Source organism: Halictus rubicundus, chromosome 11 (assembly GCF_050948215.1).
Source record: "Halictus rubicundus isolate RS-2024b chromosome 11, iyHalRubi1_principal, whole genome shotgun sequence".
Lineage (NCBI taxonomy): Eukaryota > Metazoa > Arthropoda > Insecta > Hymenoptera > Halictidae > Halictus > Halictus rubicundus.
The window spans coordinates 2,073,454-2,092,059 of NC_135159.1; the positions used below are offsets into that span (position 1 = coordinate 2,073,454).

The window sequence follows — 18,606 nt, forward strand, 5'->3', positions numbered from 1 at the left end:
AAAGGAAAGAATAAATCTCTCTCTCTATTGAAAGGGGTGATTTCTAAATTCATTTGATGTAACTCTTTCCTTTACAAAAATGTTCTCCGCGGGTTCTTTAAGGAATAATTAACGAAACACAGATCCATCAGAGCAGCTACAGTAGACGGATTCCGTCTTGACCAATGCCAACGCCACGCTCAGCGGGACCTGTCACCGAGTCGGAATCCATCAGATGTAAGCGTGCTCTGATTGGTCCGCGTTTTTCGTTAATAACTCGTTAATAAAGCTGCGGAGAACATTTTTACAAAAGAAAAAGTTACCACAAACGAGCTCAGGAATCACCCCTTTCAAGGAAGTACAACATTTTTGGGACACCCTGTAGACTACAGACAATCAATTTTCAACGCTTCCTATATTCAACTATTACAATATGAACAGTCAACATTTCAACAGTAACAGCTAGACAATTATTCTATACAGTTGAAGAAAAATTATTCGTAAGGATTACATATCTGATTGATTATTAAACACATATAATTTTGATGTTGAACAATGCGACAGTGTCAACTAATCAGATTATGCTAATAAATCGAAGAATAACGAAGAATAAATTAATATTCAAAAATTCATGCAAAACGGTTTCGGTAACGAATCTGGCCTAGTCTGGTACTGGACGAGTTTGATCGAGCTCGATGATTGCGGTAGTATCTGTACGTGTCGTATGTCTATTCACTGATATATATACTATAGTATATTATATATCAGGGGTTCTATTGCAACCAATTGCATCTGTCGTTTATTTTCTCACTACAAACGTGAAAGAATATATATATGAAGAATGTTCTTCATGAAAAGCCTACCAATGTTTACATTTGACATAAATAGTGAGCATATCCTTGAATACGTTCCATAATGAAAGTAATAGAATGAACAATCAAATATCTCAGCAACGGCAAGTTTCCGGACAAATACGCTTTAGTACTTTTATACTCAGAATACGCCAATCTATCGAAATCGAGCATAAAAAATGGGACATTCCATTTTAAAAAACAAAGGTGACCTCTATATCTTCTCTACGCCACCACTTGCAAGGATATCATTTATACCATATTATATAGTTTCTGAAACCCTACAACTTCTGTACGTAACATTTTGACCTTTACATATCATAATAAATGTTCGAAATGTTGACCATCCTCATTTATCCAATGTTGCAATCTTTTAATAAATGATCTGTAGGCATTGTCGATTTCCTGAGACGTAATTGAAGCACATGCTGCAGTAATCCTTTGGCGTTGTGGGTTTATCTTTGTACACAATGCATTTTATCTTGCCCCATAGATCCGGTGTCAGATCCGGATAACGGGCTGACCATGGAATTGGTCCTCGTCGCCCAATCCAGCGTCCAGGATATTTCGTATTTAGCACCGTTCTAGCAACTTTAGAATAATGCGCTGGACAACCATCATGTTGAAATCACATGCGCTCCCGATCGAATAACGTAATTTCTTCTAAAAGGCCCGACAAATCCTGGCGTAAAAATGCAGCATACTTTATACCAGTAAGAGTTTCTTGTATAAAGTACGGGCCTACTATTTTACTGCATAAAATTCCGCACCATACGTTAACGGTCCACGGTCTTACGCTGTTTACTATGAAAACTATTTTGAACATTTATTATGATATGTAAAGGTCAACCCGACGTAAACAACGCGCAATCTTTGCTGAAACACGTAAGTTTTAAATTTCCACATTTCATCCGCTTCAACATGATTATTCTTGCTCAAGGTCATTTCAAGGTCAAAAAGGTGATATCCACTAAATCCAGTTTTTTATTGTCTATCATGCTATCGTAAAAAAAAATATACTATTCCATTTAAAAGAACATCGGTGACCTTGAAATTTCATTAAAAAACACGACATAAAAAATTTTTTTCCTCACCATTATATTGCCCCCTGCAATAGTGTCACTTTGTCCTCTGAAGTTTTCTGATAGGACTGTAAATACGAAAGATATTTAGGTGTTCCCATTTATGTGGGACACCCTGTATATATAAATAATATAAATATATAATATATAGACACACATATATATTTATATATAATATAATGACATCAAATAAAAAAATATAATTTAAACATATAGTCATAACATTGCAGACACAACTAGTCAATCATTTGTATTTGATTAGATTTGATCGCGTTTTCGTGGATCTAGTTGCAAAATTTATCGAGTTGTTTTTGTGTGAGTCAAAAAACTCCATATGGTGAATGGTCTACTCCTATACCTAATCTATGCTAGCAGTTTGAGCATTTTGCCACTACGCCATTTGGCGCTGTACGGACCCCCGCGCGGAGTTTGGAGAGTCCGCCATAAGAGGCGCCACGAATCGCTTAGGAAAAATCAACAGACAAACATTGTTTTTTTATTTGTGAATAGAAAATTAAAATGTTATTAAGTATAATGAAATATCTGTTTGGTTGGCCCTTGCAAAGTTCGTGAAATATACATTCAGCGAAAAGGACGAATAGCGTTTCAATCTTACTGCAATTAGTGTTGCACCATAACCTAAGTTTGTGGAGTTAGGTAGAAAGAAAAGCATAATGTTACGCTTACGGATAAATAGATCACTGGTGTATGCATTTTTCTTTCCATTTAGCAATGTTAACAATTCAAAAGACGATGTCAGCAAAGAGACGAAACTGCCTGAAATAGTTGAAATAGAATCTTTATCTCCAGGTGAAATTGGTATAGATAGATTAAAAAACATGTTTTATGATGCGTACGTACACTTCCAAACTTAAAGAATCAACTAATCCGTTTTAGCATCATTAATTTAAGTTTAATTGTTGATGCAGAGAGGGCAATATAACCAAAGAGCTTCAATCTATCATGAGCGCCACAACTACGGGTCTCTTAGGAGGGTTTTTTTTTGGTGGAATAATAAAAACTAAAGATTTACCACACAATTTTGTAAGAGAGCATCAAGCTACAAAATGGGATAATACTTTTCATGCGAAGAGACAATTAAATAATAAGTTTGCCTTAGAATTCATTAAAGGGGGTATGAGTCTTGGCTGGAGAATGGGATTTTTTTGTTGTTTATTCCAGTAAGAGAATTTTGTATGGTCACTGATAATAATAAAGCAAGCATATAAATGCAACTTCATTTAAAGTTCTGTAACAGGAGCACGTCGGTTATGCTGTACGTATATAGAGGCAAATTTGAGTTGCTCAATTCTACCATTGCTGGTGCTATAACGGGAAGTTTGTTCAAAATGAACATGGGACTTAAAGGAATGGTGGCTGGTACGGTTGCTGGTAGTATATTAGGCACTGTCTATGGCACAATGACAAAGCTAATATTGTATATTGCTGGAGTCGAGATGAACGATTTGTATGAAATACATTTCCAACTTATGCAAAAGAGACGAGAGTAAGTGTTCATGGACTTGCGAGTTAACAAGTTGGTAACAACTTGTAATGTTTCTGAAATTAATATCTATGTTTTAGTAATATAAATCGAATGGCATCAAATTACATAGATGAAGAAGCAAAGTCACTTAAAACAATGTATATTGAAAATAAAATACTCCAAGAAACAGCAGAGCCTCAAAATAAAAGTAGTTAACATGTTTTCAAAAAAAGTGTACTTAGAAGGTGAATAAATCTGTATCATTTCTTATTTATTTAATAACTCCCAAACAATACAGATTATATGTATAATAAAATATAATATATATTGAATATAACAAAAATCACTGCAATCTTTAAATGTATACTGAATGTCGTATCTTGTTTCATTGAAAATTCATTATTAACATAAGAGTTGAATATACAGAGTGATGGATATGCAAATGGGAATACCTAAATGGCTTTAGTGTTGATAGATACAGTAAGACCCCGCTTAACGCTGTTTTAGTATTACGCGTAGTATTTGGATTCCCCGAAATCGCACACGGTATTGGTACTTATCGTATATGTGTGCAAATGACGACGGTGCACGCTATGTATCTTTTTTTTTCACTATGCTCTTTTGTTAGTCTGTCCAGAATAAAGGTTCCAACTGTATCCCCAAAATCGCATTACAGTACGAACGCATCTTTCCTGTTTCACAGTTGATTTATAAGTGGTCATCAACGTTACTAGGTGTATAAAGATACAAACATAATATTTTATTTTATTGTGATAAATTTGGCAATTCTTAATTCTTACAATGGGTGATTGCAAAGAAAAAAACAGTAAAGCGACAAGAAAAAGCATTTCGCTGGAAATTAAAATGCAGGCGATTAGATTCAGGCCAACGGCAATCTGATGTCGGCACTGCATTAAATTTGTCAACTTCAACAATACGGATAATTTAAAAAAAAAAACAAAGGAAAAATCGTATCATCAGCAACTACAACCACGACGACTTCTGCAACAAAAATTACCCGTTCCAGAAGCAATGTGATTGAGGAAATGGAAAAACGACTTTCCATCTGGATTGACGATGAAGTTGAACGCAATATGCCATTAAGTCAAGCAATTATAATGGAAAAAGCGAGAACAATTTTTAATCATTTTCAGAATGAAAAAAGCGACACCAGTGAACATTTTGTAGCTAGTCGGGGGTGGTTCCATCGATTTAAAAACGGAAACAATCTTCATAGCATACAGATTACTGGAGAAGCGGCAAGTGGAGATACAAAAGCAGCTGCTGCATTTCCAGCGACATTAACACTAGGTTTACGGAGCACTAAAAATGACTATTTTACATTACTTTATAAAAATAACATGAATGTATCGATCAAAGTTTGTAGCCATTTTTTTAATAATATATATCCAAAGAAATCAATTTGTTAAATAATTGCTCATGGATGCATTTTTACAATCTCAATATTCGCAATTTAAAAATACTAGAATCCGTCATTTTGACGGGTCCCGTAAATCTAGTGTTAAAACCAATCATTGAACGAGGGAATTATCCTCCTGAATTAGTTTTCAATTTTGATGAAACGGACCTTTTTTGTAAGAGAATGCCAAAACGTACATTTTTATCCCTTGAAGAAAAGCGAGCACCGGGATTTAAAGCTGCAAAAGATCGTTTAACACTTCTACTGGGTGGTAACGCTAATGGAAACTTTAAAATAAAACTACTGCTTGTTTATCATTCCAAAACCCCAAGAGCAATGAAGGGAATTTCAAAATCAACTTTACCAGTAATTTGGGAATCCAATAAAAAATCACTATGAACATTTTCCAGAATTGGTTTACCGAACATTTTTGCCCGTCTGTTAAACGCTACTGCGAATTTAAAAAACTAGAACCGAAAGCTTTACCCTTGCAAGTTCATATACGTATATTGCAGATAGATTCTCTTAATTTCGAGAGATTTAGTGTTCGTATCGAAAAAAAGGCTCTGGACAGACGTAGCAAAGACATGTACAAACACGGTGGTATGCATTTTTAATTGATAACTTACTTATTTAAGACGTAAAATGTCTAGAAAAAAGGCACAGCGTAACATAGCGTGACAGTCAAGGCCAAATGCCTGCCGGCCCCCTTAACAACATGCATTCCAGTAGAAGTGGTTTTTCTACCGCCAAATACAACTTCGTTAATCCAACCAATAACAAAAAAAAAAACGGAAGCGTAATATCAAATTTTAAAGCTTATTATTTCTGGCGGACATTTCGACAACTGATTGATAAAACCGGTGGAGAAGATAAACAATCTATTAGAGATTTTTGGAAAAACTACAATATCATGGATGCTGTAGACAATATCAATCTTTCCTGGAATGAGGTGACCGAGAAATGTTTGAAAGGAGTATGGAAGAATGTATGGCCGGAGCTAAGCAAAAATGTTGACATTAGAGAATCCATTGTTGATGTCGACGAAATTGTCAAGCTATAGCTGATCAAACAGGGTTGGATAATATAAATGCGCAGGATATTGATAAATTATTGCAAGTTACAACAGGTGAAAGCCTTTCCGACGATCTTAAAGAATTAGTAGAACAACAAGTGCACGAAGATGACGAAGTTAGCGTTTCTGAAGATGAAGAGCAAAAGAAACTCTCAACAGATTTAAAAAAAAAAAGTTTAGCCACTATAACGAAAATTATGGATCAGTTTGTACAAAATAATTTAAATTTTGATAGAAGTTCAAAGGCAAGACGAAGTGTCATTGATACGGTGTCTTACTATCGACAACTGCTTGCTGAACGAAACAGGAAAAGACAAACGACTTTAGATGACTTCGTCACAAAAAAACAAAAAATATCAAATGAAGAAGGACCTTCCTCGTTACAAACATGACATCTTTACTCGAACTCTTTTTGATTTTCACGAATGTTTTATGAATAAATATGGATATTGGCAATAAATATGTCTATAATTGATGTAATAAAAAACTATTTAACAATAAATGTTACAAAATAAAACAAAAAAGAACTGATAAATTTTCTTATTCTTTGTTTTGTTTCACTTATCCCCATTATTTACGTGTTAAGATGACCTCGTTTAACGCTGTTTCGTTTAGCGCTGGAACTTATTGGAACGTATTCCGGTCTTACTGTATATGAAGAACTAAGATATTTGAAATTTTATTCGATCCGAGTAAACCCGGGATTAAAGTAAAATTTTGCCAAATTTTTTAAACAGTTTCATTTTGCTTTAAAGTGTTTTTCCATGTATCTATAAATTAACAAGGGAAATTTTTAATAATTTTTAATTTTTTCCCGCTTATGTATAAAAAATAATCCCATTATGTCCTATCCTGTAAACATATATAATATATAACATCGTTATTATAAACAGACCTTATTTACATCTTTATAATACTCTGTGCATAGTAATGAACACATAATATAAATAATCATGTAATACAGTTTCAAAATCACGGTTACAAAATAGGCCTGATGCTCAAGTAAAACCCATAAATTGTAATTCAAGATTACACAAAATAAAATCATTTTTTGCATAGAAGAAATAATACTTTTAGGTTGATAAATGGAAAGAGGTAAACGATGACACACTCATCGCTCAACAAAGAAGGAACATACCATATATATATGCATACATATATGTATATGGGTGCGTGTGTTTCTGTGTGTTTTGTATATATCTATGCATATATATCTGATGAGCATATAGATCAACAAGTTCTTAAAGTATCTATTTAACTATCTTGATCCGAAGTTCCTAAATCTTGAACCTTGGTTAAACGTTTCGCACCTCTGCCTGGTGGACCCTTAGGCTTCGCGAATTTTGGCTGATGCAAACTGACTTTTGGATGTAATTCCTCTTGCAAAAATCCCTCAGTTAGTTCTCTTCCATCGTCTATTTCAAGCTATGCAATCAACACATTTTAAAAGAATAATTATTATAATACAGACAAAAGCAGGAACATGCTGCCTAATTTGTAAATACAAAGAAACAAATTGAACAATTTTGGAAAAGAAAAATGGAAATTAAAAATAAAATTTTGTAAATGCACAGGCCTATTCTGTAAGGTGAATAAAACATATCTGTAAATCTTAATTGTAATTACATACCCATCCAAGGATTGACTCACCATGTGCTCCTTACAGACCTATTCTATATGGATCAACCATAATCGATGACAATCCAAGAAAAAGAAAAGTAGAAAAAAATATATATATATAAATATACATATATTTCGTCCAATATCAATTTGTTGAAAATTAAAACAACAACAACCTGTTAGATTAAATTACATAATGCTTTATTGTTTGTAGCGATTTTAATATTGGCAAGATATACAATTTCTTTAATCGTAATAAACCTATAATTACATATTAACAGAATGAAAATAAAATTATACTAGAAACTTACAGAATAGGCCTGGGACAAGGATATAAAAAGTGTCCAGGCTATAATGTGCGTTGTTACATAACATGGAACACATTTTTGTTAACAGTTTTTGAGCATTTTGCAAAGCATTCTCACCCTTGTATATTGTTTTGTATCTGAAACTACTACATAAGAATGTTTGCCAAATTTTATATGTTTTCTATATACATAAATATGTGTATAGTAGAGCAGTGCAAAGGAACATAAAATTCAATAAATTCTTCTATATGAAACTAAGCTAACAAACAATGAGTATGTTATGTTGCGATTCCAACCATAAATGAGTTTTCTATATATCGTAAAAAATCTCATACGTCGAGCTCAACTTTCATATTAGCATATGTATATGTCTTGAAGCATAAGCATAACTTAACTTTCTTCTTGAATATGTTATTGCAAAACACACTGTGTATTGCTTCTTTCAAATATCTTCGATTCAAATAAATGCTAAGGATATGACACACCTCGCGCTATCGTTATACTAATTCAATTTAGGCCAAACTCTCATTTCAGTAATTTGTTCGTTTTTGTGTTCGTATATGTGTATTGGACGAAAACTTTTAAAAAGTTTATAAAAAGCTACGAGAGTTAAAAAAATACAGATCAGAAAAAATAGAATGCCTCTCGAATATTTTGTCGCTGGTAATTAGATTATATAGTCCCATTTGCTATACGTTTCAGAGAAGGAATGTCTTGTTTCAAGAAATTTGAAAAACTACAATTTCTTTTCAAAAGAAATACTGATAACATATATATCACAATCCGATTCCCAGCTTCGTTGTACAAACGTTTCTCCGTTCTTTTAATTCATTAGGAACATAAGTTAATCAAAAACTTTTTCGTCTTATTTCTCATGTAAATACGTATCGTTTATAAATTTAAATAATAAATAGAAAATAAATAATTTCAAGTGTGCTTGTTTTCACCTACACGAATCTGAACACTTTGTGCGTTTTCTTGACTATACAGCCAATGGGACATACCAAGATCAGTCTTCGTATATACATATATATTTGTGAAGTCTAGTATTCTGTATCATTTACAATAGTATAGAACATGGTATATACATGTGTGTATGTGTATATCATGTTGTATAGTATGTATATTTATATATATAAAGTAACTAGCATTATCACTAGCTTGTGTTCAAAAACGATAATCGAGTGCAAGAAAATATATCCACACATCAGTATGGTATTTGCACATTTATCACTTGTCTGCTATATTATTCTCTACTTAAATTACGCAGAGAAATTACGTGAGTGACGTCAGTTAGCTAGGGCACATGGAATTTTCCCTAATTCTCTAAAAATCACATAAGGTATGCAAGTTACCATAGATATTTTAATCTGAAACGATCTAATCTATATTGCTAATTCCTATACAAGTGTACGAATGAATTTGAAAATCAAGCCTTCGAGTTTCATCTAACGAAATCACTAATACGAGAAACGAGACTTATAATACATATCACTTTCCATTGGACTAGGAACTAATTCTCACAGTCGAGTTCACTGGATTTCTTTTCTTCGTACATTCGAGCGACAAACGTTAAATGTATGGAATAAAATAGAATAGAACAGAATAAAATAGGATAAAATAAAGGAACTGGTAATTACAAAAGTAATATTCTTACGAAAACTTTTATAAAGTTAGATTCTATTGGCGCTAGTTATTGAAAAATAGAATTAAAATTGTAAAATCCAGTGGAAGGCTTCACTTTCAATATCAAGCAACTGAATCTCATCGCATTTCAGCAGTGCTGCACCCATCACGAACGAAGAATCATTCGTTACTGTATCCTCGAGAATCAGCAAAAACCTGCATCCTATGACAATCGTATTTATCCAGAATATGTGTCTGTAGTTACCGATGAGCGATACAAGAAGACCTTATCGCGAGAATTTTGTTTCTAAAATTTAGAAAAATACACTGCTCGGTCTACTCTGACTCGCTATATAGATCTATGTATGTATATGTATGTATCACTTTAACCAATTAATATTAAATATTAATAAATACTGCTAATTAAAAAGAATTCATATCTCTCTGTAAGACGCAGCAGATTTCTTATTCGAATTGTTTTTACGACGAGCACAACTATATTTACGCCAACGAGAACACTATCTGAAACCCATCGTATCATTTTTAAACTACATATTCATATAACATACTATCACAAATTTCGAATTCATGGAAGAAGCTATATCGAATGTTTTGTAAAACATCATCACAAATACTTTAACACTGACGAATAGTAAAAAATAATGGCGATTAAAGTACATAGAATCGGTTAACTCAAGACACAAGATCGCTTCTGCTTTGATTTCTTTTCGGGTATAGATTGAGTAGGGGCATAGGGCGTTGACGGAGTTGCAGGAGTTATAGCAGCTGTTTCTTTTATGGTTGGAGGAGCTTCCAACATGTCTGCCAACTCTTCGCCACTATTTACTTCCAACTAGGATTTGTCAAAATTTTACAAAAAAAAATCATACTTTACTTTCCGATATTAAAAAAGAGTAGAAGCTAGAAAAGAAAGAGATACCACACAGTATAGTAAAAGAAAGTAAGAAATGCGCGTTTTTTTTTCTAGCTTTTTGGAGGAAATACACAGTAGAGTTTTAAATGATAAATCAAATTATTCAAGAACAGTACAGATACCTAGAATTGATAGCATTGAATCATTTCTATTAATAAACAAGAAAATGAATGAAAATGAGGGAAGCGGGAAAATATATAATTAAATTGTGAAGTAGCTCTTTGTACTTACTTTCTTTGTTATAATCACCCCAAGCGATTGAATAAGTTCTAGGAGCGGCGCTTTACACGACGAGTACAACATTCTTTCTTTAATGCTACAGCTGTATCCAGGCATACTATATATAAAAACTGCAACATACACATGAGACATTAGTCAATGAAATCATCATAGTTATCATCTTTCTATTCCACGTACCAATACATTCCATGTAATCTCCTTCATGAGTGTGCTTAAAATTATAAAGATGATATCTAGCAGAGTCTGATGGAACTTTTGTCGGCAATTTATCCATTGAAACATCACAGGCTGTAACCAGGTGTATTTTCTCTTCCTCCAAATCAATCTTCAACTGAACGTATTCGTGTACCCCTTTACCTAACTCTGTGATCGCTTGTTTCGCTTCATCCGTTACAGGAAAAGCTACTCCGCTTAATGTTTGGTGTCTTGTTTCTACGCTATAATCCGTACTGACTGTGTTTTTCTTGAGCTCCGCTAATTCTTCTTCGGCAATGGTTAGTGGTGCCGGAGCTGCATCGTTTCTTTTGTATTTATAATAGCCTTCCAGAGTTATATCCTCGGGCAAGGTACCATGCAATTCCTCTTTTATGGAAGCTGTACCAAACTCTTGTTTCAAGGTAGCTTTAGTCGATGCGTAAAGCATCTTTTGCCTAACTGGTGCAGTATCAGGAGACCAGGATATAAACAACCAATCATAACCAGAATCCGGAGACTTAGTATCTAGTCGATAAAGTATGTATGCGGGCTGATTTTCAACTATCAGGGGCTTAATTAGTTTGTCATAGTCGTCTTGCCACTTGTTTACAGGCTTCGAGGAAGCAGCAGCTGTTAATTCCTCTGCAATACAAGAAACATAGTTTACCTATGTACAAGATTTTTCTTTCTAGGTTTCTACATTAACTTACCGTTTTCTATGGAAACTTTCAAGACTCGTATTTTGCCATCGCGGCATTTGGCAAACAATTTCTTGAGAGCATCGTTCGCTGTAATAAACAAAACATTATCAGTACCAAGAAACATTCTCTATTCAATACGCAACACGTAAATAACGGCGATACAAGTTCAACTCGCATTTTTAAGGATCCGGGCCACTATGCGACGATTGTTATCAAATTGAGGTTAACCGAGCTTCAATGAGATTTCAAAAAGTTTCAGTTTAAATGACAAAGGGCGACATTAGATATGTACCTTTGATCCCTGTCTGATGCGACATAATTGCAAGGATGATTTATCGATATCTTCTTTCGCCGAAAATATGGTAGAACGCGTAACCGTTCTCGAGAGCTATTGTGGGAGGAGATCCACCACCACCACCACCACCGTCGCAAGCAGACCGTGTAAATGATTCAAGTACGAGGAAAAAAAATCGAATGAATTCGAAATCAAGAGAAACTAAGAACCGGCTTTCAGTTCTTTCAGGCAAATATTGTCGAGAGACTTTGGCCTCCCAGTTCGAAAAAATCCAGATGTCACGCCAGCGAATGCAGACCAACGACTTGTCATGAATGCTCCGAATCCGAATGCACTTCACAGTTCACACTCTATGATTTTCTTCAATAAAACAGAAAGAGAAATCAACAGAAGGCGAACCGAGAAACAGAAAGAGAGAGACAGAGAGAGAGAGAGAGAGAGAGAGAGCGAGATAATTGTATCTGAATTTCAAAATGGCTTCCGAGCCGTTTTTGTAGAAATAAAATTATACAACAATTTATCATGAATTTCGAACGCAGCTTTCCTATATTTATGTACACACGCTTTTACTTTTGACACGGATTCTTCAAATTGATTGTAGTTTTACTATGTTTACAACTTCTATTATATATTACAGGTCGAATATGTACTAATAAAATGTGTAAAGTTTAAATATCAATCGCCTGAAAAATTCTCGAGTAAACGTCATTGTAAAATATTTTTTCGCATACCCCATTAGAAAGATGTCGTTTGAAATATGATATTATTAGTCTGATTAAGTATAATAATAGACGTGGGATGAATTAATATGGTCGCGTCCTTCAAATGACCTTGAGCTTATCAGTAGTAGATAAACTTTTCGACGTTTAATGGAACTATCATTATTATAGCGGAATATACGAACTTTTGCCCGTACGTTGTAAATTTTTAAGAGCTTTATTTGTTTTGATGAGATTTGATGAGATATTTCTTATTAGATATAATAGTAATCGATAGACGAGGTATCAAAACAGTGTTCCATTAAAAATATGCTACTTTAATATTTTGTGACAGATTCACTTGAGTGCTTGATGCAAAAGGTCGAAGTAAATTAAGTTCAAAAAGCGCTCGTTACCATCCGCGCGACCTCTTTTTCTAAGATTTCTCTAAGATGGCGTGCTGTCACCATATCATATGCGTGTTATGATTACATTTCGATGCATCAAAACGTTCTCACGTAGGTAGTTTGACAGGTTTCCTTCGCACTGTGACAGCGGTTATTCTACACATTAAACGATCAAATTATTTTGGACACTGTCGAGAATAAGACTTCACATTATTTTGTAATGGAAACCGAGAGGCGATCGGATTTATACGAAGAATGGAAAAAACGGGTAAATAGTGCACATTCGTTCGTTGACAATATCGCAATGATTAAATTTTTTCGGCTACGATGCAATTTTTTTCGGTCGAGCGATAGCGATGTTAGAGAATAAGTAACATTAAGCTAAAATATAAATTTGCAAGTGACATGGAATTTTCTAGGCCTTTCTGGGCCCTCTACCTCAGGGATTTCTTAGAGTAGAGGAACACAGTATCCAGGAACAACAAGAAGCTGCCGATGAACAAGCTGCGCTCGCGCTTCATCAGCTGCAGCTGCAAAGTATGCCTACGATGCAAGAACCGCACGTTGGTACGCTTAGCATAACGATTGTTCAGGTAATCCGATAGCTATTGGTTTTGATATCATAGAGACTTAAATTTACTCTCTAGAATCGATACGCATATATTTTGTAATAACATTTTATTCGTAATTTCAAAAAGATACTTCCTGTAGGCTAAACTAGTAAAAAACTATGGGATGATCAGAATGGACCCTTACGTAAGACTGAGAGTAGGCCATGCCGTCTACGAGACACACACATGCTCCAACGGAGCAAAAAATCCACATTGGAACAAAGTTATTCGATGGTATACGCATTTTAAAGAATGCATATGTATGTGTTTTCAGGTATATCTAAGTATCGTGTACATATTTTCTTCCTATTATTATAGTTTCTTGCCACCTGGAGTTACACAAATATACGTAGAAATTTATGATGAATGTTCTTTTGTAATGGACGAGTTGATAGCATGGGGCCACATAGACATTCCGCCGCAAGTCCTACAAAAGGGTGAGACACGCGAGGGTTGGTATATGCTTAGTGGAAAGCAAGGAGACAATCAAGAGGGAATGATAAATCTAGTTTTTAGCTTGGTAGCTAACATGGTAAATGATTGTTAATTAATATCGTAAAGAAATTTGTATCGATTGTTTAATTATTTTATCGAATTTGAATAGGCCAAGGGCCATCCGTACATGAACCCACCATCGTCTGTTGTGACGGTCCCTTCTTTAACGATGTTCGGTATGAAACGATATCCAAACGCGGTAAACGTTTACACGGCACCACCTGCAGCTGCTGCACCATCCGTTGCACCCAGTTCTATGCCAAATGCCGAGGTCGAGTTAAAACAGGTAGTGCAATTCAATTTAAATACCGAAGATGCAGCATTATTTTTATTTTTATGAGAATCACCACTCGAGTATATTGATTGCAGATCTTCGAAATGTTTCCGAACGTTGACAAGGAAGTAATTAAGTCTGTTTACGATGTGAATCAAGGGAAAAAGGATATAACTATAAATTCATTGCTTCAGATGTGTGAATAAGTAATTTTTTTAATGGAAATTACTTTATTTAATTCCAAAGGCCATATTTGTATTTTCTGCTATACGCTGTATTACTTTCAGAATGTAATATATGTGCGATCTATTGTCATGCGTATTATGGTTTTAACGATTAGGAAGTTTCGTAAGGAGATTCATGAGACTTTATTGGGCAGGGAAATATATTTTCTATGAAAGTACCATTCTTAATCTTTCCGATATTTATTGATCCTTTATTTCTCTTTCTTTCTCTCTCTCTCACCCTCCCTCCTTACTCGGTTTATTATGAACGTTTGTATCGTTTAAGCAACCTTTACATTTGAAAGAGAAAAATTGAAAAACATAGTTCTGATCTCAATTAAAAAAATCCTATTGAGACTTTATTCTTTACTAAAGTACGATGGCATAAAAAGTAAGCACGACGTATATTCATAACGTTTTACGTTGAAAATTATAAGCGAACATTCAAACCTCGATGAACTTACAATTTTGGATAGTAAATATAAAATATGTTAACAGAATATTCTATATACGTGCTTCTCTCCGCTGTTTCCGTTACCAAGTTAGAAAAATGTTTGTAACTTCTTTAGTAATTAAAATATATAGAAATTTATATATTAAATTATGTACGATTTCCTTGACTTCATCTATGCCTCATATTCCATAGATATAAATTTCTGAATCTTCTATTTACATCACCATCTACAATGAATCAGTCCTTTGCATTCAAATCATTAAATTTCTTAATATTTATTATTAGGTATCCCTTAGTATTTCGTGCACAACCATTCCCAAATATCAAAGATATGCAATGATTTTATGAACTAGACAGACCACACATAAAAGTATGTGCTCTGCCAGTGTGGAAGATATCTTTTTATCGGTTCTGCGATTAACTTAGCGAAAGGCACATTCTTGGATAATGCGGTAAGGAAAGCATATATCCGAACTCTACTACATTTATCATAAAATGGAGATCTTAGAATGTAAAGCAATAGGGCGGCTCTTCGTCTATGTAACTCTCGTCTGTCCTCGTTACTAAATGCAGTTGCCTTTATTTCCTTATTGAATATTTGTAAACTAGAAGAGACAACGTATAGTTTTTACATACTGTTCCCCAATTGAATTATTCTTTTAAATTATTAGTAGAATGTTATTTACCTAAGCAAATCAATGACTAATGACAGTAACCATGGTGGCCATTGTTTTTCGCCAGTTACAGATATACAACCTAGATGGAACAGTGGTTTCATAATATACAAACTCTAAAAAAGAAGAACCATATTAAACATAATTAATAATAATTAATAACTCTACAATAACCGGTAAAGTACAGTGAAATCATTTACCTCCGCTAAAGCTATATTTCTTTCTAATTTAGAGGAAGAGTCTAAATTATCATGAATACTAGGAGATAGAGGCTCCCATGTGCGCGTATGGATTGAATTTGTGCCCCTTATGCTTCTGACAACAGTGCCGGATCGTTTCAACTTGAATCCTTCTTTTATTTTCTCCTCCTCAGACTCGTTCAACTTATTTCTATTCAGCGGTTTCAATGGAGGACTCTTTACTATCCGTTCTTTATATACATGTACCAACAAAAGTCTCAACACAGCTCTAAAAACAATTTATGTACATGCACTTTTAATGTTCTCCTCTCCAACCATTAAATGTACAAGAACTTGGAAATACCAACAACTTACTTGAATATTTGTACCGTAATAATTATAAACCATTTACCGGTGTGTCCCCAATGTTTCTTAACAGAGATCTCAAACAGAGTTTCCGTATATTCAACAACGGTTAACCAGATTTTGATTTTCGATTTGAATTGGGGGAACTTTAGATGCAAATGCCTTCCACTGCACATTAACAAATCATTAAAAAGCACTATCAGATTCGATAGAGAGTAAATGAGCTCTGAGGTCAATGTGGAATTATTGAAACGACCTGGAAAAAATTAATGTCGAGAATATATCAAAACGAAAACATTATATATTGTTAAAAAAGGAACAATTTTTTCGAACCAGCTGTAAAGTAAGATAAACATTGGATCGTTTCTTCCAAATCTGCCAGTAACTTTGGATTCTCGATAACCCATTTTCTGTAGGGTTCGATGATTTTTAATATGGAAGAGTTTACTTTATCAAACACCATTGTTGTTCTCCTTAAAAATTTAATCAAACCCTCATCAATATTCAATTTCGATTGTCCTCCAGTCGTCAACGTATAAAAACAACTCTATTTTCTACATTTCCAGAGAGGAACACCATTGGCTCGTTCCGATAGAACGTGCAATCCAGTGCAATCACACAACGTGAAATTGCATTTTTCTTACATTTGTCATTTACGACTGTAATGGACTTTAAATACAAAAGAAGACAGCTGGAGCGACACTGGCTGTGGCCGAGGCAAGAGGAGAGCTTATCTTTTCATAATTTGATTCGCTGACATTGTCACTTCGACCAATAGCAAAATTCTGTGTACCTATTAATTAAATAATAACCAATCAGATTCACATTCCTTACGGCTGCCTTCTTTAGGTACAGCGACGGGCGTACTTTTGTTTACATGGTTTCTATACGTTTGTGTGTCTAATGTTTTATAAACAATTAGATTTTTTAATTTAAATTATATTTTTTCCGTTCTTTTTGTATCTGTTTCCGACCTTTCGCAGAAACGAAATCCGTCCGCCATAGCCGCGCTCTGATTGGTCCGTATTTTTCGTTAATAACTTGAAAACAAAGCGTTTCGACATAGTGATGGGCACCATCGACTAAATCGATAGTAGCCAACTACTATCTGCTAGTAGTGGTTGGGTTACTATTGTAGGGAGTATCGTTGACTCCCTAGTGCATCCGCTAGGCGACGCAGCGGGCGCCAATAAATAGGAGCACGACTCTATGTGTCTAGGGACTTTCCCCGAGACACTCTCGGCGTCCTCCCTAGGCACCAGTCGCACTGAGTCTGCCGCCACGTGCAGATACAAATAAAGTTCCTCTTGCCAACATACACGTGCCTAGTTCTTTACCTGGATGGTAGGCCCCATACCTACACTATTTTCAGTCGACTGTTTTACACGTCGCCATCTTGAAATTTCAAATGTCAGTGTCACGATGAAACGAAAAGGTTAGAAATACATGATTATGACAGGACGTGTAAATATGCAAGTAATGAAATATGTAATAGATATTTCAATACTTTAATTCATATTAGATGTTAAAATCTGATTGCTATTTATGCGATATAAACTATATATGTGATATACGTAGGCATAGACTATAGCCTGAATCTAGACGTAACCACTAAAACGAAATTTCAGTCGACTAAAAACTATCGACTAAATATTCGATAGTATGTAGTAACTAAATAGTAATTAGTCGATAGTTGAATTTAGTCGATAATGCCCATCACTATTTCGACGCGAATTAGCAAAGGAAAAATCTTGAGTCGCCACGCTCCAAACAGGAACTAGGAGAAGCTTCCTAGCGATCTTCACGCTACAAACGGCAGCTAGGAGAAGCTCGAATAACAGTGTGCGTGCCGTGTGCGTGTGCCATGGTGTGCTGCACACAACGCTAGATCGTACAAGGTTGCAAGGGTTCGGGAGGCCACGATTTATGGTTCGATAATGCAAAGATCGGGCTTCTCAAGGGTGAAAAGCGTTAGATAAAAGATAAATCTAGATCGCTTGACTACCGGCAGGTCCTACTTTTGCGTTTTCTAGGCGTAATTTGCAAAATTAGGCAGAATTTGCACATAAGGACAATTTTCTTAAATAACCGGGTTCTTATGGAGATCGTTGGACTCAAGCGATCTAGCAGTGACATATACAATGTCAATGCAACCTTTATTGTATTGTATAATTACGTATTAAACACAGGAATCGTGGCCTCCGAAAACCATCCCGCAGCTATTATTTCGATTAAATATAGTTCCGGCATTTTTCGCTACGAGCGCAGTATTCTGTTTCCGATCATTGTCGCATGATGCCTGTCAGAGAGGCTATCTGAGCACGCGTGGCCGACATCGTAAACAACGGCGCTGCCGTAGCTTCGTTCGAACAGCCGTGCCGCGATGAGAATAGCAAGGTTTCGGGAAGCGGC

General features: G+C 34.8%; 5 protein-coding genes and 1 long non-coding RNA gene across 11 annotated transcripts in view; 3 read left to right on the forward strand and 3 right to left on the reverse strand.

Moving 5' to 3' along the window:
• The window catches only part of LOC143359308 (uncharacterized), a 47,989-nt gene extending 46,723 nt beyond the window's left edge, over nucleotides 1-1,266 (reverse strand). Inside the window, exon 1 of the long non-coding RNA XR_013083094.1 lies at nucleotides 1,140-1,266. This is a non-coding gene — a long non-coding RNA (uncharacterized LOC143359308). The remainder of the gene's footprint in view (nucleotides 1-1,139) is intronic.
• Nucleotides 1,135-18,606, forward strand: part of LOC143359299 (uncharacterized) — a 64,461-nt gene continuing 46,989 nt past the window's right edge. Inside the window, exon 1 of the mRNA XM_076797185.1 lies at nucleotides 1,135-1,226. Coding sequence (XP_076653300.1) covers nucleotides 1,211-1,226 — 16 coding nt within the window. The 5' untranslated portion in view covers nucleotides 1,135-1,210. The remainder of the gene's footprint in view (nucleotides 1,227-18,606) is intronic.
• Nucleotides 2,354-3,665, forward strand: 140up (RPII140-upstream gene protein). Of its 2 annotated transcripts, XM_076796047.1 has the most exons (5): nucleotides 2,354-2,569; nucleotides 2,643-2,765; nucleotides 2,842-3,093; nucleotides 3,171-3,419; nucleotides 3,497-3,665. In XM_076796047.1, the coding sequence occupies exons 2-5, from the start codon at nucleotides 2,752-2,754 to the stop codon at nucleotides 3,612-3,614; spliced, it is 633 nt and encodes a 210-aa protein (XP_076652162.1). In that variant the 5' UTR covers nucleotides 2,354-2,569; nucleotides 2,643-2,751; the 3' UTR covers nucleotides 3,615-3,665. The 2 variants fall into 2 exon arrangements, with proteins under 2 accessions (XP_076652162.1, XP_076652161.1); XM_076796046.1 differs by having other exon boundaries at nucleotides 2,354-2,765.
• Nucleotides 6,682-12,230, reverse strand: Twf (twinfilin actin binding protein). Of its 4 annotated transcripts, none has more exons than XM_076796790.1 (5): nucleotides 11,810-12,226; nucleotides 11,527-11,604; nucleotides 10,799-11,458; nucleotides 10,613-10,731; nucleotides 6,682-7,318 (listed from the first exon to the last, which is right to left on the reverse strand). In XM_076796790.1, exons 1-5 carry the CDS (start codon nucleotides 11,832-11,834, stop codon nucleotides 7,148-7,150), a joined length of 1,053 nt encoding a protein of 350 aa, XP_076652905.1. In that variant the 5' UTR covers nucleotides 11,835-12,226; the 3' UTR covers nucleotides 6,682-7,147. The 4 variants fall into 4 exon arrangements, with proteins under 4 accessions (XP_076652905.1, XP_076652906.1, XP_076652908.1 ...); XM_076796791.1 differs by lacking the exon at nucleotides 6,682-7,318 and adding an exon at nucleotides 7,693-10,300 and having other exon boundaries at nucleotides 11,810-12,230; XM_076796793.1 differs by lacking the exon at nucleotides 6,682-7,318 and adding an exon at nucleotides 7,693-7,967 and having other exon boundaries at nucleotides 11,810-12,227.
• On the forward strand, nucleotides 12,875-14,700 carry LOC143359111 (toll-interacting protein). Of its 2 annotated transcripts, XM_076796796.1 has the most exons (7): nucleotides 12,875-13,185; nucleotides 13,337-13,510; nucleotides 13,629-13,762; nucleotides 13,847-14,060; nucleotides 14,133-14,309; nucleotides 14,393-14,503; nucleotides 14,585-14,700. In XM_076796796.1, exons 1-6 carry the CDS (start codon nucleotides 13,138-13,140, stop codon nucleotides 14,501-14,503), a joined length of 858 nt encoding a protein of 285 aa, XP_076652911.1. In that variant the 5' UTR covers nucleotides 12,875-13,137; the 3' UTR covers nucleotides 14,585-14,700. The 2 variants fall into 2 exon arrangements, with proteins under 2 accessions (XP_076652911.1, XP_076652910.1); XM_076796795.1 differs by having other exon boundaries at nucleotides 12,879-13,185; nucleotides 14,393-14,700.
• On the reverse strand, nucleotides 14,704-16,844 carry Pex16 (peroxisomal biogenesis factor 16). Its single transcript, XM_076796794.1, has 5 exons — nucleotides 16,528-16,844; nucleotides 16,204-16,450; nucleotides 15,850-16,117; nucleotides 15,662-15,765; nucleotides 14,704-15,580 (listed from the first exon to the last, which is right to left on the reverse strand). The coding sequence occupies exons 1-5, from the start codon at nucleotides 16,655-16,657 to the stop codon at nucleotides 15,325-15,327; spliced, it is 1,005 nt and encodes a 334-aa protein (XP_076652909.1). The 5' UTR covers nucleotides 16,658-16,844; the 3' UTR covers nucleotides 14,704-15,324.